At 35.7% G+C, this 24,921-nt stretch overlaps 1 protein-coding gene across 1 annotated transcript in view; it reads right to left on the bottom strand.

Moving 5' to 3' along the window:
• DNAH12 (dynein axonemal heavy chain 12) overlaps window positions 1-24,921 on the bottom strand; it is a 59,620-nt gene that overhangs the window by 31,812 nt on the left and 2,887 nt on the right. Inside the window, exons 6-36 of the mRNA XM_069028251.1 lie at window positions 24,690-24,879; window positions 23,330-23,408; window positions 22,296-22,454; window positions 21,663-21,858; window positions 21,063-21,251; window positions 20,108-20,258; window positions 19,906-19,997; window positions 19,484-19,662; window positions 18,063-18,198; window positions 17,178-17,303; window positions 15,358-15,492; window positions 14,673-14,866; window positions 13,485-13,701; window positions 12,775-12,960; window positions 12,212-12,412; window positions 10,921-11,115; window positions 10,602-10,723; window positions 10,190-10,472; window positions 9,468-9,587; window positions 8,937-9,093; window positions 8,541-8,713; window positions 7,065-7,217; window positions 6,412-6,651; window positions 5,688-5,933; window positions 5,275-5,394; window positions 4,460-4,569; window positions 3,642-3,825; window positions 2,728-2,868; window positions 1,738-1,821; window positions 1,467-1,655; window positions 716-835 (exon numbers count right to left, since the gene is read on the bottom strand). Of these exons, the coding sequence (XP_068884352.1) occupies window positions 716-835; window positions 1,467-1,655; window positions 1,738-1,821; window positions 2,728-2,868; window positions 3,642-3,825; window positions 4,460-4,569; window positions 5,275-5,394; window positions 5,688-5,933; window positions 6,412-6,651; window positions 7,065-7,217; window positions 8,541-8,713; window positions 8,937-9,093; window positions 9,468-9,587; window positions 10,190-10,472; window positions 10,602-10,723; window positions 10,921-11,115; window positions 12,212-12,412; window positions 12,775-12,960; window positions 13,485-13,701; window positions 14,673-14,866; window positions 15,358-15,492; window positions 17,178-17,303; window positions 18,063-18,198; window positions 19,484-19,662; window positions 19,906-19,997; window positions 20,108-20,258; window positions 21,063-21,251; window positions 21,663-21,858; window positions 22,296-22,454; window positions 23,330-23,408; window positions 24,690-24,879 (5,067 nt within the window). The remainder of the gene's footprint in view (window positions 1-715; window positions 836-1,466; window positions 1,656-1,737; window positions 1,822-2,727; window positions 2,869-3,641; window positions 3,826-4,459; window positions 4,570-5,274; window positions 5,395-5,687; window positions 5,934-6,411; window positions 6,652-7,064; window positions 7,218-8,540; window positions 8,714-8,936; window positions 9,094-9,467; window positions 9,588-10,189; window positions 10,473-10,601; window positions 10,724-10,920; window positions 11,116-12,211; window positions 12,413-12,774; window positions 12,961-13,484; window positions 13,702-14,672; window positions 14,867-15,357; window positions 15,493-17,177; window positions 17,304-18,062; window positions 18,199-19,483; window positions 19,663-19,905; window positions 19,998-20,107; window positions 20,259-21,062; window positions 21,252-21,662; window positions 21,859-22,295; window positions 22,455-23,329; window positions 23,409-24,689; window positions 24,880-24,921) is intronic.

The raw sequence follows: 24,921 nt of genomic DNA on the forward strand, positions 1-24,921 counted from the left end.
TTAGCAAACATAATTCTAAAAAATATTGTTAAGCAGAGAGATGTTAGAAATTGCCCTTCAATAGCCCTGGCCTAAAGAGATTTAGAAATCTGACTATAGACAGAGCACACAAAAAAGTCTTACTCAAGGACAGAGAAAGAGAAAGAGAGAGAGAACAAAAAATAAAGGCCACTGACTACAGCAGTATGTCACAGGACAAAGCCTGAGAAGAGTTCTAATGACAAACCAGGATCTAGGAATTTTATAATTCAATTTTAAATAACTACTTTCATATTCTATTTTCTTCATCTTTTCATAAGAACAATCATATAAGGTCAGACAGAGGATTCAGCTAATATAACTGTCAGAAAACCTTCTCCCAAGGAAGTGTTGCTCAAACAAACAAGCCAATCGGTGTTGCATGAATATTTATTTCCTTTAAGAGAAATACGACACTTTGCTTCAGCTAATTTCTTGGTTACTTAAAAAGCACATTTAATAAAAACACTATCCCAATTAATTGGAAAAATAGGAAAATTTTTAATCATATTTGTTACTTTTAAGACTTCCATCTCATCTGGGCACCTCCAGAGTATGGGGAGACAGAGCAAGGAGGTAGTAAAATTGTTTCACGTCTCTCATTCACAAATTAAAGTTACTTTGATTAGTACAATTGTTTTCAAAACCAGCATATACAGAAATAAATATACATTTCACTACATGTTAAAAAACCAACCATAATCCAGGCACGGATGCTTTTGTTGGTGGGATCTTCTTGCACAGCTGGACAAATCAACATTTCAAAAATCCGTGTGAGAGCTACTACAACATTGATATCACTTGTGGGTACCAGTTCCTAAGAGATTCAAAAGGTTGGATGTCATACTTTACATCTTCAGCTAATTTATCTTTTGGAGATAAATTAATTAGATCACTAGCTAATTCTGAACACATATTAGAAGGCAAGGTATACACTGACTTTTACCCAAAAGATCATTTGCCCCCCTCAATCATTGAAATGTCAAGACCTTTAGCTTGTTAACCATGTTCATGGCTACCACGTGACCACTACAATTATACATCTTAAACAAAACCAAAACCCACAGAAGTAACTACAGCAAAACATGAGCAAAATTCTCAGCACTGTCACACTGATCTTGCAAGGAACTACAACCTTCCCCTAAAACTTAAAAAAGCACTTCCTTATACAACATGAGATCTTTAAAGAAAAAAAGGTACAAAATTCTCTTGGGAACACTTTTTAATCAGTGTTTTAAATACAAACTGTACTTTCAAAAATAAGAAGATGAAAACTATTATCAAGTTTCAAGTCTTAGCTGACAGTCTCATTTTAACTTTCCAAACTGGTCCCAAGAGCCACATACGCATTCCAACAGTGCTTGTCACGAGAGAACAGTCACTTCCTACCAAGGGTAACAGAATGGACATAGCCACTAACTACTGCAGGAAAAAATGTCAAATAATACCTTGCACTGTTTCTGACGGACTCTTAATGCTGGTGGCACCAACCAATCAAAAAGTCCCTGCAGAAGAGCTTGATGTTCCTTTGAGTTCAGAGGTTCAGGCAGTTTACTCAGCCAAGAGGTAACAAGTGGCCTCCAGCCCAGCTGAGAAGGTTCCAAATAAATCATGCCACAACGACTGACCGTAGCAGGCTAAGAAAAACGGTAAACTCATTTTATTGTGCATTTAATATACTGAATTTTGTTTCATATTTTCACTAAATACAAAACTTACTGATGCCTGGGAAAGATCCATCGTTTCAAAAATAAGAGTCATCTGAGGGGACATTTGGATGACTTCCCCACTCATCAAACAAAGCTTGAAAGATAAAAAATAACATGCAAGGTTAGAAAAAAAAAATTGTCGTAAATTACACTTTGTATCTCAGGAGAGTTCTGTATGAAAATTAGCAAAACCAACTAAAATCAAAGGTAAGGTCAACTAGATAAAATGTTGAACCACTTGTAGCAATAGATTTTTATCAAGTTTTAGCTAAATTCTTCACTTAAACCATAGCACTCCATAGTAACCTACCAGTAGGTTCATTACAATCAATCTTGCATTTAACAGGATAAAGAAAAGAAGAAAGGACAAAAGATATCTGCAGATATTGTTGCTAATACTGAAGCATTCCAGCCAGAGAAACACTACCCTCTCATATTAGAGTCCAGCTTGAGTGTTTTGAAACATTATCATCCAGAACTTAAAAGTCCAAATGTTGTCTCTCATTTTTATATTTGCTTTGAGATTCCTAGGGCCCATTTACAAAAGTGGTGTTACAATTTTGACTGCACAAGCCATTATTTTGAAAATGCAAACCTTTGTGTCTTGGGATTATCTTGAAATACAAGTGTCTAAGTTTGTGCAGGCTTAGAAATAATGGGGTTTATAATATATAATTAATTGTAATTTATGATGTTTAAATTTCAATTACTTATGTTAGAAAATTACATTATGACATCAGGAAATACTATAGAATTCATGTCTTCCAGCAATGACTTAATTTTGTGATTATGAATCCAATAAAGTAAAACAAAACAAATGAAAAAACCCCAATCAAAAACCACTAAAAAAAAAAAACTTATGACTTGTCACCAACACCACCTTGCACTTGCTCTTTTCAAAAGTCAGGCACTGAGGTTTGTATTTGTGGTTTTACACGTAGAAGAATATTTGCAAACTGTCACATAATTTTATTTAAGCATTTATTTCACTGACTGATACCTTTTTGTTGTCATCCAGAACCGTGTTCATGCTTTCTATCCACAGCGTATCGATGGGGCCATCGAAGATGACCCATTTGCGCTCGGGGGTCTCGGACAACGCGAATTCCCTGAAGGTTGTAGCGACGACCCCATCTGTCCACTGACAGGGTTGGATGTGGGAATGGGGAGTGAGACAAAGAACACAGAGTACAACCTGAACTGCCACTCACAGAAACCCTTCTCTTTGCTTTCCACTATCCCTCACTTTTAATTATTCTCCTCTTATGCTGCAGAGAGCACACGTAACTTTGGAGTTTCACCAAGGGTCTTAAAACATCAGCAAATTTTAAAATAGATTTTTTTTCACTTGAAAAAAAATATTGTAACAAAAAAGATCAGCAATTCATTTTACTTAGAAGCGCTTCTGCTATGTCTTGCATCTGTTTCTCTCCAGAGTCACCCTAAGTTTCACTATTTCACATTTACTACTTCATGTCATTCCTTCTCCAAGCCTAAGTTTCATACTTGGGAACTCATGAGTTTATAGATTTTTCGAGTAGTTTTTGCATTACTTTGATTATACTGGTTAAGAACAGAGAAATGAATACAACTATGTTTGATATGATTTCCTAGCATGGATGCAACAATAAGAGGACAATGACCTTCAAAATGGTACTGGTTTTTTTTGCATATTTAAACCTATGTAACTGCATACACACATGGTACTGCATTTTTTATATCCTAATTAAAAACAGACCATAAAAGCATTAGTTAAAATAAAATTTACAATTGTGTTCTTATCCATCATAAAATCATAAAATTTATTTTATTAAAATTTATTTTTAAATCATAAAATTATGAATTCAACAGTTTACTATCCATAATAATAGAAACACAATATACAGGGAACATTATTTTTTAAACATACATTACCTCATGGGATATCAGATCAAACTGCCCAAAAAGCTGGCCCATAGTGATTGATTTTGGATTCACAGTTCTATAAATGACTTTTTCTTCTTCACCGTAACCACGCTCTTTCATAAGAGACAACGTATCTGCCAACACGTGTAGAACTTTGGTCTTCCCAGAAAACGATTCCCCCACCAGCATGAAGCTGTTAGATGGAAAAAAAATCCTGCTATTAACACATTTGTCTTGCAGTTTAGACTTTTACAGATCACATGAAGGCCAACAGTATCAAACATATGTTTAAAGCTAATTTTCACCTAATTTTCAAAAAGTGAAGCAAGTAAATTTTCTTTGTATATGTAAAACACCTTTTTCACAAACCCAGTTTATTTGCACATGCAAATCTGATTGCATGATGTCTTATGGAAAGAATGAATTAATGAACTGAATATTAACCATCATATGGCTAATGTCATATTGTACCTATTTTCTGCACACAGTTGCTATTCTGTAATAAAAGCTAGGAATAAAATGGGACAGATCTGACAACCAATATTTTAATACAAATAAGCTTTTACAGTCCTAAGTTTTCACCATACTGGTATCAGCACCTAAAATCATTATACATATGAGAGTACTTCTGATATCAGGAAGAGTACAATTCCCCAGACATACATCCACAAGAATTTTGGGACAGGCAAATGCAGTATCAGTAATCAATTGTTCCAATACAAAGAGGAGTATTTTGGCACCCTCAAAACCTTCTATAACCTCATATAAATTACTGCTACAGTATAAATCAGAATTACAACAGATTACAGCAGTGATGAGAATCTTACCCATGTCTAACAATCATCATTTCATATGTCTGTATCATTTTCTGCATAAAAGTTTCTACAGGTTGGACATTATGTCGAGTGCAACATTCATTGGCACATTCCAGAAAATTCTAAAATCAAAACAAATCATAATCTTATTCTTGCTACAATTTAAATTACTGTCCTGCACTACAGTAGAAGAGTTTGTGCTCATCAGTAAGGGTTTCAAATTAATTAATAAGTGAAATATTATTAGTCAGAATATAGCAAACTTCCTGTGGGAAAAAACCCCCCCTTTTGTACCTCATGTGCTAGAACAGGATTTAACTACAATTTTTATCTTGAGTAGAAGGCGTATCACCCTCAGGAAACCAGCAGTGTGCTTTGGAACCATACACTTTTATCAAGATTGTAGTATTTACTTAAAACTTAAAAGTTAATCCAATTTGTTTTTCCAACATACTTATCCTTCTTTCCAGCCATCCTCCTACAAAGGATGCTTTAAGTGTTGCTATAAATAAAATATAACCACAAAGCTTCATCTCATTTAATTATGTCAAAAAATTAAGAAAGAAATTAGAAAGCCTAAAATTTGGCAAATGTGCAGGTCAATTCCCAATCTGTAAGGCACAACCCTTCAGAATGTAAGGGAACTCAGATGTGGATTATATTCAGCACAGATAAAGAATTCCCTTTGCTACAAAGTTTCATTGCAAGCATTCAGCAATTTTCCTCATCTTGAAATACCTCACTGCATTAATTACACTTGATTAAAAAACAAATCACCACAAAACAATCAATGATCATGACCAAGGAAAAATTACAAAACTACTCACATTGTAGTCTGCCTCAGGAAGCTTGATTCCAGGAAATAAATCACTAGTTATACCCATGAACAGAGGTATATCATGTGACAAAAATTTGGGCTCATTCACATCTTTAATTGATCTAAGAAGCTAAAAGAAACAAATATGCATTTTACTGTTCTTATTAAGAGACAAAGCATAAGGTGTTCAGCGACTAAAATAACCTAGTATGTAACAAAGATGAATTCATTAAATGGGGCCTTTGATAAGAACCGTGCAATGCCCAGCACAGCCCTGGAAAATGCAGCATATATTTTATTATCTTCATTTCACAAACCACAAAACACAGATCAGTGATCTAAGATGAGCTGGAACTGCCTTCAGAACTCAGAACTGCATGCATCTATGAAATTCCTTAAACAAATATTCCCTCGGGAACTCACCAATATATCTTCATCTTCTGTAGGAAATTTTAACTTCAGATTCCCCGCAGCCACCAGCACAGCTTTGACTGCCCGCATGCCATAGTCATAGTGATACTGAGAGGAAAGCTGTTCTGAACACAGCCTGTAGGTCATGACTATCTTCACTGACAGCGACTTAGCATTCAAAAATCCATATGAATAGAGAGAAATTTCTGCTATCAGAGCATAGTTGGGAACCATCATGGCTACTGTTCGGAAAAGAACCTGAAATACACACCCAAAGAAATATCTTTAAATAATTAACTTAGGAATGGAAAGTAATTCAGAACTTTTACAGGTGATGGATCAGTATCCATCCCATCATGAAACAGAATTATCAATACTTGCAGCTTATGACTCCCTAGGAAGTTAACCTAAGTGAGCTACCATCAATATCCATCTCAATGTACAATGCAGTGCAGAAAAGACACTGTCCCTCCCAGCTCTTTTCCCTCAGCAGTGTCTCCAGAATGCAAGAATGCCATTTGCCCCTTGCACAGATACAGGCAACAGTAAGGAAGGAAAATGTGGTCCATGGCAGGTGAGAGAATGCACTTCCTTTCTTTAAGCAATCTGCAGTTGGTGTGCTCCTCATGTGGCACTATCTCTGCTTTCAGTTAGCAAAGCTTTCTTATGGAAACAGCTCATCTGGTCAAAAACAATCATCTCAAAGGTCACAAACACATCTATTTTATTATTTTACCTTCAGATTATCTGGAAGTTCAGAACGTCCTGCATAACCTGGATTCATAGTAATTGCTATGAAACAGTTGGGGTTAAGCTTCAGCTCAGTTCCTTCAAAAATAAATGTTTCTAGCTTTATCTGTATGGCTCTCTGGATGCAAAGGATCTGCTGTGCCACTACAGACAGCACTTCCAGTTCAATGCGATTGAATTCATCAAAACACGCCCAAGCACCTGAGGAAGCCAAACCTTTGAAAAACTGCAAATGAAGAAAGAAACCAATCATATTGCTAACAGAACCTCAGAAGATTCAGAAGAAATTAAGATTGTCATGTTGGAAGTTTAATTAGATTTAAAAAATACAATTATGATAATAATGCTTTAACCTGTTTAGATCATAGATCAGTGATGTACTGAAGAACAAAGTTTTTTCTTGGATCTAAAGCAAGCTAAATCAGAAGCTCCCAATCCCATGAACTCTTGTTTCTTTCATGTTTTAATTAGCAACTTAATAGGCTTTCATAAAGCACAGAAAATGAAACATAGAGAACAGCATATAGCATCCAAGGGTAGCAGAGCACAGCTGCCATATTTATTTGTGTCTGCAAAGTAGGGACCCTAAAATTTTCATGGCTAAAAATAAAATACAACATACATTTATTTTCTATTTACCTTTCCCATTGCCAGGTAATCAAGGCCATCAGAGCAGTTAAAGACAACACACTGAACAGCAAGAGCTTTAGCCAAATCTTTGGTGGTCTCCGTTTTACCTGTTCCTGCTGGACCCTCTGGGGCACCACCGAGGTTTAAATAAAAGGCTCCAATCTAAAGCACAGAGATAGTTTATGGAAATTATTTGTACTTCATTCATATGAAATTATTCTGAATGAAAATGGTAAAATTAAATTGCACTTGATAGTTTCATACACTCATTTTATCTAACATAAAAGGTATGGTTTCACTAATTAAAAAGAATCTGAAATATACTTACAGCTGGGAAAAATATGCAAGAGAATTTAATTTTGACCCTAACAGAGTTTAGTTTTATTATTATCGTGACCATGATTGGTTACTCAAACTTTATTGTACCCAATCTTTCAGTTCTTGTTTAGATACACCTTTCAAGTTAAATTTGTCTCAGTTACTTGTTTCTACTCCTTTCTCTCTCTGTTTGCCCTTTAATATACTTTTTTCCTCTCTTCTTTTCTTTCCCACACCATCCCCCTTTGTAGCATGTGCATTCCATTGACCATTCCATATTCTCTCCTATATTCCATTGAAGTAGGAGGAAATCTGACAGAAAACAAAAAAGTTGCAGACTTTTAACAAACAGTCCAGCTTGCAGGCTTTAAACAAACAGTTACAAGGCCACATCTACATTGACTGACAAGTTCTAGGAATACTAAGACGTTGGTGGGCAAAGAACAAGACTTCCATTTGCCAGAATGCCAGGCTTCCACCTGCTGTGTTCTGATTCAAGGTTTGTGAGCCTAAAACCGAAAAAGACTAGCAGCTGCACCACCCTCTCACATCAATGTACCTCGATGTTTTGACAAACAGATACCAAGCATCAGCTACAGCCACACCATGGGTGCCTAGCAAAACTTGAAACCATACTCCAGCAAAGAGACTGCAGTAAATGATAATGAGAAAAGCTGTATCTGAGATGACTTTGGTAACTTTCAATTGTCAGGTTAGCTGAGGTTAAACCAGTACAATAATAAACACCTCGGCCAAGAGCAGGGATACTGCAGGTTGCCAAATTTGTACTACTCTTAGGAACAGTGTGATCACAAGTGCATCCTTCTCCACTTAATTTAGCAGCCACAGAACACCAGAAAAGCACTTTGGGTTCTCATAATCTGTACAGCAATCAAATATTGTCTGGTTTTCCTGTGTGTTTTAAAAAAGCACAGCCACAACAGAACAACCCACTAATGTTTCAGTCACGTTGGTGGGCTGTCCAGATTTGTTGTTATGAGTGATTTTTATGTTTAGCATTCTGTAAAAATTACAAATTTCATTCTAGCAGAAATAGCAGAGTCTGACAATAACCATAAGCCCTAAAAGAACAGCTGCACTGAACAGTGTAAGCAATATTACAGCACAGTAAATACAATTTGCAGCAGCCCAGGAGGGAGCTCATACCAGGGTGCGGTAACACCTGTCTGTGAGAGGAGTGATCACCAGGCGTGGGGAGTTTCCGAGGTATTCGTAGGCATATTTCACATTGCAGTTAATGATGCACACACGAACGTTCTCGTTCTGCCAATAATAGCGCAGCTGTGCAAGCCACTGAAAGTCTGTTTCACTCTGCACACCTGACAAACACAGAGTTGACAGGAATCATAAAAGATGTTGCAGATAACCAGATTTTCTATTATGGTTAAATTTAAAACTGCTTTGAAATTATTAATGTTGATGCTCGTAGTCAAATACTCACAAACCCATCTTAGTACTGTGCTGTTTTAGACAGTAAAATCTGATTGATTAACAATTTTTCATTAACTATGTGTTAAGAAAAATGTTTTAAAATATAATTACCGCTTTCAATCATTTCCTTGATGACATCTCTAGCATGAACATCAATAGTAACCAAGGCACCCAGTGTAGTCCTTGTTTGCTTTGACAGTTTTCCTCTCACCAGCTCTACAATATCATTAAGTTGAAGCTGAAGTGTATCATAATAACCCTTTAAGCCCTAAGAGAGAAGAGGTTATATCACAGTTTCAAGTGTTTCAGGCTTCTTCATTCTGACTAAATAGCTTAACAGAGGTTGCTTATTAAGCTACTCTTTTATATTGTCACAGTTTTGCATCAACGTCTCTCTTACCCACAATTATGCATTTATGTTGCAAAGCTACATTTTAAACTATGATTGCTCTAAATAAGAATATTCAAGTACTTGAATGAAAAGTATAAATCACTGTACATTAATTTATGGATGTCAAACACATATGCTCCTAATTTTTCAAATTTTATTTTGACTGTAAAAAAACATTTGATTAAACAAAATTCATCAGCTGAAATGAAACAATAAGAAAGATTTTTTAAAAATTATGCATTACACAGTACCTTGGGTCCATCGCGAAGAACTTCATGTACCTCACTTGTCCAGTACATTTGAGACACACACAACACTACTTGGCCAGGCCACTCCAGAACCCAGAGCTTTCTCTCAGTCTCTAGGTATGCCTGAAACAGGTAAATACATTACAGAAACACAGTGTCTGGGTATGTTTATCACAATGTAATACAGAAGCTTATAATGTAATCCTATTAATATTCTTTGCTAAAAGAATACTATTTTCCTATTTGCAATGTCCAAATGGAGCTTTAAATGCTCTTTTCCCCTTAGGTTTACCATTTTTTACCCAATAATTTAAAATATTCTTAGAATTATCCTTCCATATTACAGAAATATTCACAACTCGTTAACTTCATACAAAGGAACATTTTCTGTCTAATGATTTTCTTTTAGGAGGAAGCAAGCATATTACAAGTGTCGTATTTCTAATTCAAACCTGAACTATTACATCAGGTGATATATCCTGTAAAATAGTATTGCTGAGAAACTTTTAGAAGAATTTATATTCAGTGTTAGAGGAAAACGACTTGCTTCTTATTCAAACTAAACTCTAATGTATATCACTGCCTATAAATACAAGTCATGTTAACTTGGTCCTGGCCCCATAACTTCATCAACTCCTGTGTTGAGGAAGAATTTTAGAAAGCCAAGAGACAACCATAAGACAAAGATAGGTGCTACAGGTCTTAAATTATCACAAACCCCATACCATTCTTGATCTGGCAATTACATCACGTATAGTCTTCAGCATAATATCTTCTACTTGAATTAACCACTTCTCCACTGCACCTCGAGCTTCAGAAGTAGAAATGTTTGAAATCAGTTGTACACGCTCGCCTTCAGAACTACACATTCCTTTAATATCCAAATTGCGAAGGAAATCCAGTTTAGCAATGCCTTCAAAACACTTCTTCAAGTGAGGCTGAACTCTAAGAGGATCCTTAGTCTCCGACAGGATCTCCAACATTTCATCATTAGACAAGAAAAAGAAACTAAAAAATTAGAAAAAAAAAAAAAGGAAATACAACTGCATTATCAAGCTATTTTTAAGACTGATCTTATTCACAACAAAAAAAACCATTCAGAATTTGTGGGTTTTAAATAACCAAAGCTTATCATACCGGGGAAAGAAGAGACGTTTTTTCTCAAGGTAAGCATTAAGCCCTTTCATGATTTTGTCAAGAAGCTCATTACAGGTCTGAAGCTTCTCTGTTAATCCTGGCAAGGAAGTAGCAGCGAGAACCTGTACAACAAATATGTGCAAACTGTCAGCTATAAATGAGATATTTCAAACAGTAGAAGTTAATCAAATAAGGAACAACATAACTTTGTTTCTAGAAATGGTAGTTCACTGTATATATTCTGAAAACTAAGCATCCCCCCCTCAAAAAAATGGCAAGGGAAGCTACTGTTTCCTGTTAGTAAGGCTATTTCCCTTACCTTTGGGTCTTCGGCACAAAACTGCATAATCTCTCTCCACAGCCTATCCACAGTCTGAAACTGCCGCCCCTCTTCTGGCATCTGTTGCATAATATCCTCAGAAGAAAAGATGGGTTCCAAATACAGCCACTGTGCCTGCACTTTCAGCCAGTCATCAATGTTCTCCTGAATTTGAATTAAGCGTCTTTCCCATTCCTTAATAAATGTTTAAAGAATGTTAACTTGACATTTCCAAGCAAATAATGTTAGAGACGACAAACAACCTTCAGGAAAGGTAGACATTGTGTTATTCTAGCTCCCAAAGAGAAAAAAAAAAAGTCTACCAATAAACAAAATGAAAGAAAAATATTTAGGAGTATTTAAGTTCTTCCACATATACAGATGGCCAAAGGAGCTCAGGCATTTTTACTTACTTGGAAATTATTTTCCAAAATGCATTTATCACTTTACTGCTATGAACTTCCAACAAGTTAATTGTTAAGCAATAGCCAGGAGGCTACCAGTGATAAATTCTGTTTCATTTCCCCACAGCATGGGCTCTTGTAGCTGAATGGCAGCAGGGACACTATACCAGAAAAGCCACCTCAGCTCATAGGAGAGATCCAACAAGTCCACCGTCCTGTTCCTTAAGTGGGCAATAGCAGATACCACTGGAGCAGGCTGGAGAGGCTGCCTGTAAAGTGTAAATACTATATATGTTCACTGAGCCTGCTTGAGCCTGAACATTTCCCACATAAACCAACAAAGAACTACGGAGGGTAACTGCAAAGCAATTCCACCAGCTTCTCTCCTGTCAATAGCCATGGTGTGAGCACCACAAAGACTACTCTAGCCCTGAAATTCAAAATCAGGTGTAAAGCACTGCCATCATTGCTCAGAGGTCTGATTAACAAACGTTCTCCCAGCCATCAAGAAGTTTCTTTGCCCAGAGGAAAACACTGTAGTTCAAAATTTGAGTCCAAAACTCAAGAATTAATAAGTGTTCTTATTAGCAATAATAGAAATATAATTTCCAGTTATTAGGAAGCAAGGGTAATGGAAATAGAGATTTTGGAAAATATGAGAAAAAATAATCATGTTCTCTTGGTTGCACTTGAATCTGAATGGAAGAGGGAATTCCAAAACAGAAATAAGTTAAGTATGACTCATATAAACTCAAAAGATTCTTGCTGAAAAATTAATGAAAGCATTTCATTAACAACTCAAACAACAAAGTTGTAATACAATTGGTATACTCTTGCACTACAGTTATCCTACAAATAAAAACGGTTGAAAAAAGTAGTCATTGTACCCTGATTTCCTTGTCAAATGCTTTAATGAAAGGTGATCCTCTCATTGTCTGAGTTTTCATAATCTGATCATCGAGAAGAGCCTGAATATCATCCACTGAAGACAGAATATGAATACCAGTCTCACGATACACATTTGTGTTGAAGGAAATTGAATCCCAGGTTTCCATCATGGTATGCATTGCTTTCTCCAAGGAAAATTCCTATTTAAAAAGAAAATAGCTTGGTCTAGTGACTGAATTGGTTTTTTCCAACTCACTAATTCAATATATAAGCTTATCTAGCGGAATAAGCTATTTTGCTCTAGCAGCACAAATTAACTACTTGTTATTACTTTTCCTCAGTATATCCTTTTCTTGCACACAGAAAGCAGCATGCTTTGGAAATACTAATGATGTCACATGAGATACAAATGCTTACACTCATCTTTGACATATAATGGGCCAAAGTCTCACCAAATCTCTTCTGTTGCATAATGGCAAAGACAAAAAATGCCAGTAAGTCATAAAAATACTCACTAAGAGACCTGACGTCATATTTGTCACTATCAAATCTCTGTGCTTACCTTGCTTGCAGCTACACTTATTGCTGTAAACTGTTCCAAGTAAGAGGATAGATTCTGTTTTAAAACTTTTCTCAGGGTAGTTCCAGCATCTGGTGTTATATCATACCCTACTATATCTGACATCTGCTGCCAATGACGTTCTCTCATGCCAGGGTTACAAAAGACAGCCACAGTGGGAATATTCTCCTAATTCAGAAAAGACATTTATAAGGTAAATATTGTCATATACATTATTTCTTAATTTTTTAATAACCTTTCATGTGCACTTAAAATTCTGCTACAGTAGCCAAAGACATTCCAAAAAGTGCAGATGGCTCCATTCAGTTATCCATTCCATTTCTAAATAATTATATTAACTACCAAAGAAGAAATATAGAAAAATATTAAGAATAAGATAATTTTTCAGTGATGCTAAACTTTGCTTCTATTAACATAACAGAGTCCCATTTCAAAATTCCCAAATACATCCTTTTCTGCAACCAAAAATTACTTTTCTCCTGGATGTGTTCAGTCATTAACAATTCCAGAAACTATTTAAAAAATACTAAAAACTCCAATTTTATTAAAATGAGTGGGACAGTAAAATCTGGAAATGAGGATTCAGAACACACACTCTCTCTCTCTGACACCGCATCATTTACATGTACTGAGCCCTGAATTTAGCATTTGTCCCTCAGCATCAGATATTAATATCCCTCACATTTTCTTACCTTAAAATCTTTAATCTGATCCAGAACTGTAGAACACATTGTAAGAGTTGGATTACCCTTTACAGCTTTGTGTCGCAGCGTCTTTTTCTTGTCCGATGCTGCTTTCTTCTGCTTTTGTTGGAAGAGTCTTAACAGTTTGTACATCTCTCTGTAAAACTCATCTATCTCAGCCTCCATGCTTTCCCCATCTAGTTCCAAAAAGGTCCCATCCATCCATCTGAGAAAAAACATAAGGTCACAAAACAGAATAACAAATGTAGCCCACAAATAATTATCACTCTGTTTTGCAACACATTAATAGCAATTTAAATTGAAGCAAAGCTCTCCTTCCATATTATTGTTATTCTTTGCAAAATTCTAATGCCCAACTAGAAGTGGCTCAACCACATTCTTCTGTGTATTTGTCTAATTCTCTTAAGTCAGTCACATAATGAAACTGAGTAACTGCATGAATGGGGAAATATTTAAGTTAACCTCTGGATAGAGATCGACATAAGACATTTAAAAATACACTAGGTCTTGTATTTTCAAACCCCCCCCACTTTCAGCCACAACACATTATAACTTCTGAAGAATGCATTAAATGATAAACAATCTCCCTTAATTTATACACAGAGTACAGTTTTGTGGTAGGATCTTGCCACCGGACAGCAACACAGTAATTTGAACCCACCATTTTGGACAGCTGCTAGGTTAAAACCAGTTTTGATTACATATAGATGATGAGCTTTCTAGTTGAATTTCTTCCTTTTCTGGAACACAAAATGGCTCATAAAACAATTTTTCTTCTTAATACATTTTCACAGAGCTTGTCTTATTACAGGCTACACCAGCATGACCAATACAATTAGAACCTAGTCTGAGATATGCTCCTCTGCTCTCAGGCACATGGTGTAATTCTTCTGTGCAGGGCCAAGACTTGGACTCAATCATCCCTGTGGGTCCCTTCCAACTTAGGAAATCCTATGATTTTATGATTCCATGATTACATTTTAAAAATAAAAACAAATCAACATTTTTTCTAGCTGAATTAAAAGTAGCAAGCCTGATACGTATATTACCCTTTTATTTCACTTGCTAATAACACATGTTAACAAGAAACAAATCTATGTTCTACATCTGACATGAATGAGACCAGCATAAGCATTTTTCTCACTCTCCCTCTTATAGAATTAAGAGTGGAATTACCTTTTTTCTGTTCGCTGCCATTTCAGTATAAGATTAAAGAGTTTCTGGTATGGTTCTATCTCAGCTTTTAAGTTGTTGAGGAGTGGGAATTCACTTGGTTTCCATCCAAGCAAAGTCTCTTCTTTATTAAGAGCAGCTACTGTTTCATCAGTGTCCTGTATTGTTTTCTGCAATGTCCTCAGGTCAGTCACATACTGAAATCAAATAATAGTATATTTGAGAAATAACAAAATTATGCTCTGAACAGCTATCAAAAAAAGATATCAAAATATTATAAGCTTTCATATTAAAATTTTAGAAAACAAGATTAAAAAACTTGTCTGCTTATTGATGAGTACATAAACTGTGAAGAACCCAGATGAACATTATGAAAAATAAAATTGGTTCTCATTACTGAATTCCAGAGTATTTCCAAATTGTTTGTGCTTTAAAACTCACTGTTCCAGGAGGCAGCCACATACTTTTTTATTACCAGGCAAATCATATTGGCAACTGGGATTTATTAGCTTAGGATTTCTGCTTTGTGCTTTGAAGTGTTTTGTTTTTTAAAAAACCATGCAAGAGGATAATAAATGTTTCAGTTCACATTTGCTAAACTGATTACTTTTAATTATAATTTTTTTCCATGGTCCCTGTGTATTAAACACAGAAAACATTTCTACTGATTTTATACTATTAATCAAACCTGTTGCATGCGATCCAGTTCTGAGTATTCTTCTAATTCTATTACAGAATTATAAAGCTTGTCCAATTCAACATGCAGGTTATCACATTTCTGTACTGCTTCTCGTTCTCCTTTAGTTTTAGACTGTTCAATCAGCTACAAAAGAATTGATTTTTTTCATGACAAAAAAGCAATGCAAAGGCAGTTGTAAGTCCTTTCAATGATTAACATACACATTACCATCTAAACATTTAGTGCAAACAGACAGAAAACAAACAATGCAGATAAATTATTATCCTTACAACAACTGAAATTTCTTTTGGTATGTCCCACTTAAGTGTGTGCAACCTCTATATGCTAGCATGGAACCTCCATCTCAATCAGAGCAGCTAGGATTGCCTTAAAGGCCTCCTTCAGGAGTCAGACAACAGAAAGGAAAGCATTACAGAAAAAAAATAGATATTCTCATTTTTGGGATTCAGTATTTTACTGTCAAAAAGGACACCTACAGTTTTTGAAAGCCAATGCTATCCCACATGTACCTGTGGTTGTAAAAGGCAGAAACTCTACAACATAAGACCACCTTAAAGCACTAGGTCTGCACACTCAAGGGTTTCTTTTAAGGTACCAAAGAAAAAAATCAGTCAAGGGAGAGGAGACTTCCTAAGACAAGTATACCTACTTGCCATGCAAAATTTGTGAAGCAGACAAACAGAACTTCTCCAAAGGAGGAACCAGTCTTTTCCTTTTGCATTAGAATAAGAACAGACTCATATCTGAGAGCATAGAATGCAAATATACAGACTCATGAAAACTCGATGTGAAACTTTTCTTGTCCTCAACCTCTAGCACAATGGAAGTCACTTGACAGCCAGTTAGAGGGTCCCACTGCTGAGGGACTCTGACTAAGAAGTGAGATTCACTCTGCACTACCATTTTCATTAAAAAGAAGTAGAACAAGCATCATGGACTCTCTGCGCAGAAGTAGAAAATTAATTTTACTGATTTATTTTTGGGGGATTAAAAGAATACTTTGTTTGCACGAGGATAACATGCAAACAAAGTATTTTACAGACAAAGCAGTCTCCCAAACTGGGTATCTTTTCAGTCAGAGGCATATTTAGTACCCTTGGACATATGCCTTGGTATCTAAACAAAACTTAGTAAAGGAGAAATCCTTAATTGTAATATTTAAAAGATACTGATTTTTTAAAATGTTAATTATTAATTCTTTAAAAATTTCAGAAGAAATTATTAGATCTATGTTAATTACTACAGAGAGGCAAGAGAACCCTAAAAGGCTTGACTGTGTCATAGACAGAGACAAAGCATGCTAAGCAAGATGAATACAGACCATGGAAGAAAACCGATCTACAGTCACACAGAGAAAATGAGATGTTGCGTATCTTCTGTTGATGATTGCTAGAAAACATTGTTCCCACTGTTCTTTTTTTGACAGGATAAAATACCTTTTTAACTAAATGACTTCCTGTCCAGACACTCAGTCTCATTAAGGGCCTGGCAATTACATTTTCAGTACTAGACATGTGCAGTGTAGTGAATTTTCATCTACCTACATATAACCTAGTACTCACCACAAGTATATTAAGATAATAAGATTTGCTGAAGCTTTCAAGTTACAGTGACAGTTTTAAAATTTATCCACAAAAAGTCCACTTTTGTTACAAAAATCTGGAAATATGTTATTCATGCGTGTCTAAATTAGTATGGTTCATGTTATATGTGTATATACATTTTGCCTGCTGAGGAAACAAATAGCTCAAGTAAAGTGAGAAGTCTAACAAGCCAAAATATACCACAAACTAAGAAAATGCTCTTACAATATCATGCTCTTTAAAAATGAGATTGATCTTCTTTGGCCATAATATAGCTGTTGAATTTAGTTCAATGTCTTCAGGAGCAAATGGAAAAACATCTATCAAGTAACTCATTTGCCGACAGCACTCCTACAAAAAGAGATTTCACAAAACTTTAGGTATCATAGGTCTGTTTAAAATATGGGGTAGGACAATATTATCCACAAAGATAAAATAGAAATCTACATTTCATGAACTTTTCAGAATTCAGAGCTACTTCAGCCAATAGAATATTAACATTCAAAATATATGTGTAATATTTTTCAAATCCTTGCCCTGATCATGAGTTTGTTTCTCTAAATATGACTCCTGTGGTCTGTAAATCTATATGCAGAAACACTAATGTTATTAAAAATATACAAAATATAATTTCTGCAGATATAAACGTGTTATATTTATAGACCTATTACCATAACAGAAAATCTGACACATATTCACACACACACACAAACTACTCCTAATGTAACATCACCTGTACTCTGCTCAAAGAGTGAATTGTTTCTCACGTGTTCAAAATCTGTTGACTGTTCTTACATATAAAGTGTTCCTTATACTTGTCTGTTACATTTTCACAAATAGATTTTTAAGCAGTACTGAAGTAAGATACAGAAAATAAACTGAGTGATTTATTAAAAGCTGCATTTTCTCACAGACGTGCAGAACGCATGGGAATGGGAACAAGAAGCAAAGGCATATGGCAAAGAATAATCTGGACTTCCCACTTCTGTCTGAAGTTACACTGAGTTTATTCACACAGGCAGACAAAAGTCTGCACTCCAGAATGAATTCTCTATTTGTATAGGCCAGCATATCTAATAAAAGATCAAGAATTAAAGGATAGTCATTTACCTTGCTCCTTTGCGCCAGGTCTCGAATATCTTTGGTTTTGACCCTCTTTATGTAATCCATTATTTCTACCATTTCTTCTGTTGACTCAGGAACTTTTAATGCCCATTCCTTAATGGTTTCAAATTCACTGCATATCCTATAGTTTTATTTTGCATAAAATACCAACATTTTAAGATTTTAGTTTGACTGGCTTCAAGCTCAGCTTTAATATAATTAAAAATTCAAATTACTTCTTTAAGTATTATCCCCACACAAATTCCATTATTTATGAAACTAGAAAGGGAATATGACCAAGTCTGACTAGACAAATACTGGTTTCTGACTTGCAATAATTGCTTTGTTTGGATTTTGGGGTATTCTTCTGAAATAAATGCTTTGGTTACCTGTTGTTAGTAAAAGGACTTCAGAAAAGTATCATTAGTGTACACACAAATACTACTCTAGTAAATATTTTCTCTCTTTGGTAATGTGGAATCACTATACAACTTGGCCACAACTGTTCATTTTAACTAAAAAATGTAGTAAGAGTTTCCTCATGACTTAATCCATACCTGCAAATTAACCTCCTGTTTAACTAAATTGATATCCTATGATAAGTTCACCCATGTAGAAGATGAAGGGAAGGTGGTGGATATAATTTTTCTCAGTTTTAATAAGGCTGTTGATACTGTCCTTCACAGAATCCTTCTAGACAAGTTGTCCAGGTGTGGGATGAGTGGGTTCATGGTGTGCTGGGTGAAAAACTGGTGAAGTGCAGAGCTCAAAGGGTTGTAGCAAATGGCTGGTGACTGTTACCAGCAGTGTTCCTCGGGATTCACTTCTGGGCCAGTTCTGTTCAATGTGTTTATCAATTATTTGGATGCAGGAGTTGAATGCATCATCAGCAAGTTTGCTCATCATATCAACTGTGAGGTGCTGCTGACTCTCTTGAAGGATGGGACACCTTGCAGAATTAAACATTTCACTGTCATTAAGGGGATGGAATGTAATGAGTTGAAATGCCAGATTCTGCACCCAGGATGGAGTAACACTTGGCACAAACCCAAATGGGGAGGAATGGCTTGAGAGCAGCCCTGTGGAGGTATCTCTTAGGTAATAAGAAAGTCTAACCAGCCTTTCCTTTGATAGTGCAGCAATACTGTCATTCACACTTAAAAATCCAGAACAGTAATGAAGTTCTTTGATCTTAGTTCTTTGATCTTTTAGCTCCTCCATTATTCAAGTCTATACTAAAATGTTCTCCTACCTTTTTTTGAGACTGAAACAGCAGAAAAAATACAACAGCTGGTGCAAACTGCATTAGATCATTAGTTAGCCAAGAACCTTCAGTAAACAAAAGTATGGTATATTTGCATTTCTTCTACATGTTTCTACTACGCATTTAAATATAGATCACTCACAAGCAGAAAAATTCTACTTACCTTTCATTTTCTTCTCTGTAATCTGTAAATATTTGGTCCATTAGCATTTTTGCAAAGTTGTTTGCACAATTAGCCAAACCTTGCTTTAAATCCTCACAATTCAAACAGATCATAGGGAAATAAATCACCTCTGGCAAACTCATGATTTCCTTCTTGAGGGTGAAGAATTCATCTATGAACTTCAGAAAAACATTAGACTTTACAGCTCAGAGCTGTTGCTACATGAGTAAGTATTAGACATTGAAGAAAATAAGCAATATTTCTTCTATTTACCACACATTTTTAGGGGAAAAATCAGTTATGTTGTAGGTAGTCCATATAATTTTTAGCTAAAAGCTAAGCACCTGTTATCCTCTGCTACCTTTTTATTATTGCTGTATGTATAGTAAAAATTATTTATAAAGTGTAGAATTAAAACTTACAGTAGTGTATTCATCAAAGCTGGGTTGTTCTGCTATAAATCTGTTTATACGTTCCTCTGCAGTTCCATCTACAAGCCAGCCATAACTTTCAACTACAATTCAATTACAACATATTTATATTACTAAAATACGTATGTCATAACAGCAAGTTACTCACTACAAAGAGGTGAAACAGATATTTACACACTCTTCCATCACTTACCATAGCCTTTAAAATGTTCCTTTGGGCCTTCTAAGTTGTCTCTGATAGATTTTTTCAGAGTGGATTTGGCCCATTGTGCGGTGTGAGCAGGAAGCTCAGCATCCACAGTTGCAGTGCCTCCTGTTAGCCAAGCACGCATCGTTTGGACGTTCTAAGAGAAGTGCAAGTGTTGATTCTTTAAATTTTAAAAAGCGGAGCAAGGATACATATACTTTAAAAGTAAGTTGCAATCTGCAGAAGACATGATCACAAAATGAGACCCTAACCATGACCAAGTTCAGGTGCTTCATACACATGTAGAATGACTTTTCCTGAAGCAAAAAGTTGAACAGAAAATACGTAAAAGGAAAAAAAATTATCCAGCCTTGCATAAGATTAAATTATATCATATGTGCAAATACAGAAAACCAACCCCCAAAACACTTCTCTGAAAGCACCATCACATGTGACTAGTGACCAATACTCAGTTCACATCCAAGGCCCCCAGAATGGCTCTCTTCCCTGGAACCACAGATGGGTTCCCAAAACATCAATCTTTTGCTATTGTATTTATTAGTTTTTAGAGATTTGAGTATTTCTTAGAAAGAAAAGGAATATCAACTCTAATTTTCTTTGTCTTTCTCTGGAGATCTTAACTTGAATGCAAATTTATTGCAAATCATCACACATATAATTAAAGATGTAATTATTATAATTGCACACTCAAAGAGCAAACTAAAACCATCACTAGCAGGTGCACCAATTTTTTATGAACAAGGAATTACAAAATTACTTTCAGAGCCTGGAGTACCACTGGGCAGCAAGATTCATGATGTGACCTGTAGAATAATTGTGGAAAATAAATACAAGTTGCATTCTGATCCCATTGCCTGGGTAGTCAGACTCCTAAATCACAAGTATTTTCACATACTGAGCATCTTAACAATAATGTATTTAAATAAAGACAAAAGCACACCTGGAGAGCCTGTCCTATACAATCTACTACAAACAGAATTGCTTCTTCCAAGTCTTGTAAGCTTGGATAAAACTCCATTCTATTTTCATCATAAGTCAAGTCCATCTTAAATAATGGCAGACGACTTCTGTCTTCAGGATCAAAAAGTTTCACAAAAACTTCAGTTGTTCTTTGCAGTAATCCTTTCAGCTAGGTAACAACATAGATCACCTATTAGTTGACATAACAAAGGCCGAACCTATTTTCCATTCATCCAGTAAGACAGGAGTTCCATTCATTTTAGTACTTCTGGCCTGATTCATGGATAACTGAAGCAGTGTGAATTTTTCTAATAACTCCAGTGGGTATTAGTTCAAACCCTTAAATGATGAAAACTAATGAACAAGTAAGCATTTCAGTAAAGTCCATGCATTTATTTTTGCTACAAAAGCATGTCTATTACTAATACATGTATGTAGAAATGAAATATCTTGAAAGCATTTTCCTCTCTTTTTTAAAAAATTACAGTGATTTGATTAGACTATTGTTCCATTATTTTTCTACAAAGTAAGCAAGTGGTTTAATCCCATTAAATTTATCATGGGGAGGAAAGATATTTACCTGATTAGACATAAGCACAGCCACACAGTTATAGAAAGACTCAAGCTGATCCAACTCTACACCATCCAAAGCCTCTGACTGACTAAAGAGGCCAACAACTCTTTGGTACCACGTTCTCATTATCTCCTCTTCTGCTTTTGAACAGCTTAGAGATGCATCAGTTTTAAGAGATTTACAGTCAATTGGTCCTTTCAGTCTAGAAAAGAAAATTACTTGCAACTTCATAGACAAAATTTAAACAAACCAAACATGGAGTAAGGTAACGATACAAACTTTTGTATTACAAACCCAGTCTTTCTGTACCAGAAAGCAGAGTGGAAACTTAAGCATTGCTTCAGTAGACGAAAAGGAAAGAAAAAGCCTACCTCAAACTCCAGGAAATACAGAACAATTACCAGAAAAAATAATGAGGAAAAATATTTTGAAAATTATCTTTTTGAAAACTACGAAAATGTAAAGTTCCAAGATTAAACAGAAAATTCAACTGATGAAAACCAGCAAGAAGACTGATCTTCAGGATTAGTACAGAATTCCCTATGATATCCCCTATGATAAATAATAGAACTGAACAAACTCATCTTTGCCAGCTTCAAAAACTTATATGGGTCAATAATTCATCAGAACAGACTTTACCTGGAACTAGAGAAATCCACTAGAAGAAAGTTAAAGAATGCTGAATAACCGAAATCCAGTAGAGTTTTCATTGTGGGGTGAAGAATATGTAAGCTGGAAATGATTTGCTGTTTTGCTTTGATATAACTGTTATGCCACGTACTAGAATAATCCAGGCCTCTAAAAAGAAAAAACATCAAAAACCCAACCAAAACAAATAAACAAACAAAAATTAAGAGCTCAAGCACACTTGAATAAAGTGCTATATATAAAAGATAGTATTCAAAAGCTTATTTCTAGCATGAATTGTTACTTAAATGCCACACACATGTCCTATCATGCAGTGGAAGTCATAAGGACACTCTGTCTAACAAAACATGCTTTATCCTCCATGGTATTTTCAGATCACCTGCTCTTCCAAAAGCTCTTTCAATGTGAACTCCTAACTTCACCAACTGCTATCAGGAAGCATTTATCACCACGTTTTGATAGCACACACTCTGATGCATCAGCAAATTGTGCAGTTCAGGTATTTATATTCTATCTACCTGAATTCCTTTTCCATGATGGGAGGGCATTATAGATTTGCCTAAAGTCTCAAAAGTTTCACCTCATAAAACCAAAATAACATGAAACCTTGGCATTATATGCAGTTTTAGGATGTCAAAGCACTGTACAATGCTGCTATTAGCCAGAAAACTTCCCCATACACACACACTTCATTCCAAAGGCAGCTGCACTATGACTTTAGTGTCTGGGCACTCAGAGCCAGGTTTCATTTGCAGTCATGAGCACTGCTCTATGTAACTGTAACAGCAGTAATGAAACACTGTCAGTGCAGTAGAGCTTTCAAGTAGGAGCTTTCAAACTTAGTAGAGCATTCAAGTAAGAGGTGTTCAAATGCAAGATCAGCTACAGAGATTTAAAAATGTCCCATTGAAGGGCTCCAGAATTAATACTGTGCCATAACTCTGTTCACACAGCTCAACAAGAATTTCCCTCATGTAACTCAGTGTGCTTTGCCAGAGGGTTATTTGCTAACTTAATCCACTTACAGAGGTAACACAGGCAAAGGTGCCTCCTCTTCCAATTTATCAAGTTCTTTTATGTCTGGTTTAACAAGAATTCTTCTCACTAAAAAAAATAATACATGAACATTAGAAGAAAATTAGGCCATATTCAGTAGTCACTGTACTTCCTTGGTGTTTCTCCAGGTGCTTGAACCAAGCACATAGAAGGAAGAAAAAGCAATTGTGTCACCCTAGCCTCCAAAACACATTCTCCCAAAGGTCACTCAAAATCAACAGCTTCTGTTAAACATTTATACAGATTCAGGTGCCTTAATTCCAATTCTGGCCCCTGTCCCTGAAGGTTTTCAGACGGGTTTGTGTTTAAATAATTAAATACTTAGGCAGTGTCTTTGCTGAGGGGATGGTCAGCCACAGAACAGGCTCCCCAGGGAAGTGGTCACAGCACCAAGCCTGCCAGAGTGCAAGGACCATCGGGACAGGGGTCTCACTTGTATGGTTGAGTTTTAGACAGCCCTGCAAGGAGCAAGGAGTGGGACTCTGATCCATATGGGCCCCTTCCAACTTGATATATTTGATGATTGCAAGAATTTACGGCAACTTTGTTTAAGATAATTACAGTAAGAAACTACAATTATCCCACTGATGACATTGCAAAGAGGTTAGTCCCATGTTAATTTGTGTATTTTTTAATCTACATTTTAAAAAGATCAGCCATCCACTAAAATATTAACAAAATTGGGCTCAATTTCAGATTCCAGATATTAGAAATGTAAATAACAGGAAATCAAGACATGATTTCAAGGGAAAACACTTTCAAAATTCCAGTGCATTACTCTTTTTAAAAGGTTTTTATGACTGATATCTGAAAACAGTAATTATCTTCACAGGCTTTTATTGAAAGCTTCCTCATGCGACAGTAGCACCATCAGAAAACTCATGGATGTGTTTGTACATGAACATCTTAAAAAAGCTGCTGTTCCTGAAGAGGGAGAAAGAATAACTAGTACACAACAAGTTTCTCCTTTCTTTAGCAGTAGACAGCAATACATTCTTGCTTCAAATTAACTAAACAGGTTAAAGACATAATGAAATATCATCAGCAGCCATCAATCTTTTTGACCTGAGGTCTATAGCTGTCTTTGCTTGAACTGTACTTTCAGCTGGTCAATTTTTTACTGGTTCAAATAAAATAAGCAAGTTTTGCCTTCAACCTTATGGCCAACATACATCTGATGAGGCAAAAAAAGCTAAATCAGTAGTTAATTACAAAGATCACGCCTGGCTGAAAGAACAAACTAGAACAATTATTTTCAGCAGGGGAATACGGAGCTTATAATATATATACTGACATTAATATAAGTGCTGAGGAATTTGTAGTACTTACACACACATCTTTGCATGCTCTTTTCATAATCCTTTACTATCTCCTTTAAAAGGTCTTCAGTGAGCAGCTCTCTATCCCTGCCCTCCATGAGCGACTGTGGCACCAGGGCGAGCATGGACCTCAGCCACTGCTGCTGGATGGGAATCATCGGATTCCTCTGCACACGTGTCTTCATAAAGAGGTAGTCTGCCTGAAAGGACAAGGTTGTCAGAGGTCAGTAACTGCCTATGTA

This window comes from Aphelocoma coerulescens, chromosome 12, assembly GCF_041296385.1.
Source record: "Aphelocoma coerulescens isolate FSJ_1873_10779 chromosome 12, UR_Acoe_1.0, whole genome shotgun sequence".
Taxonomy (NCBI): Eukaryota; Metazoa; Chordata; class Aves; order Passeriformes; family Corvidae; genus Aphelocoma; species Aphelocoma coerulescens.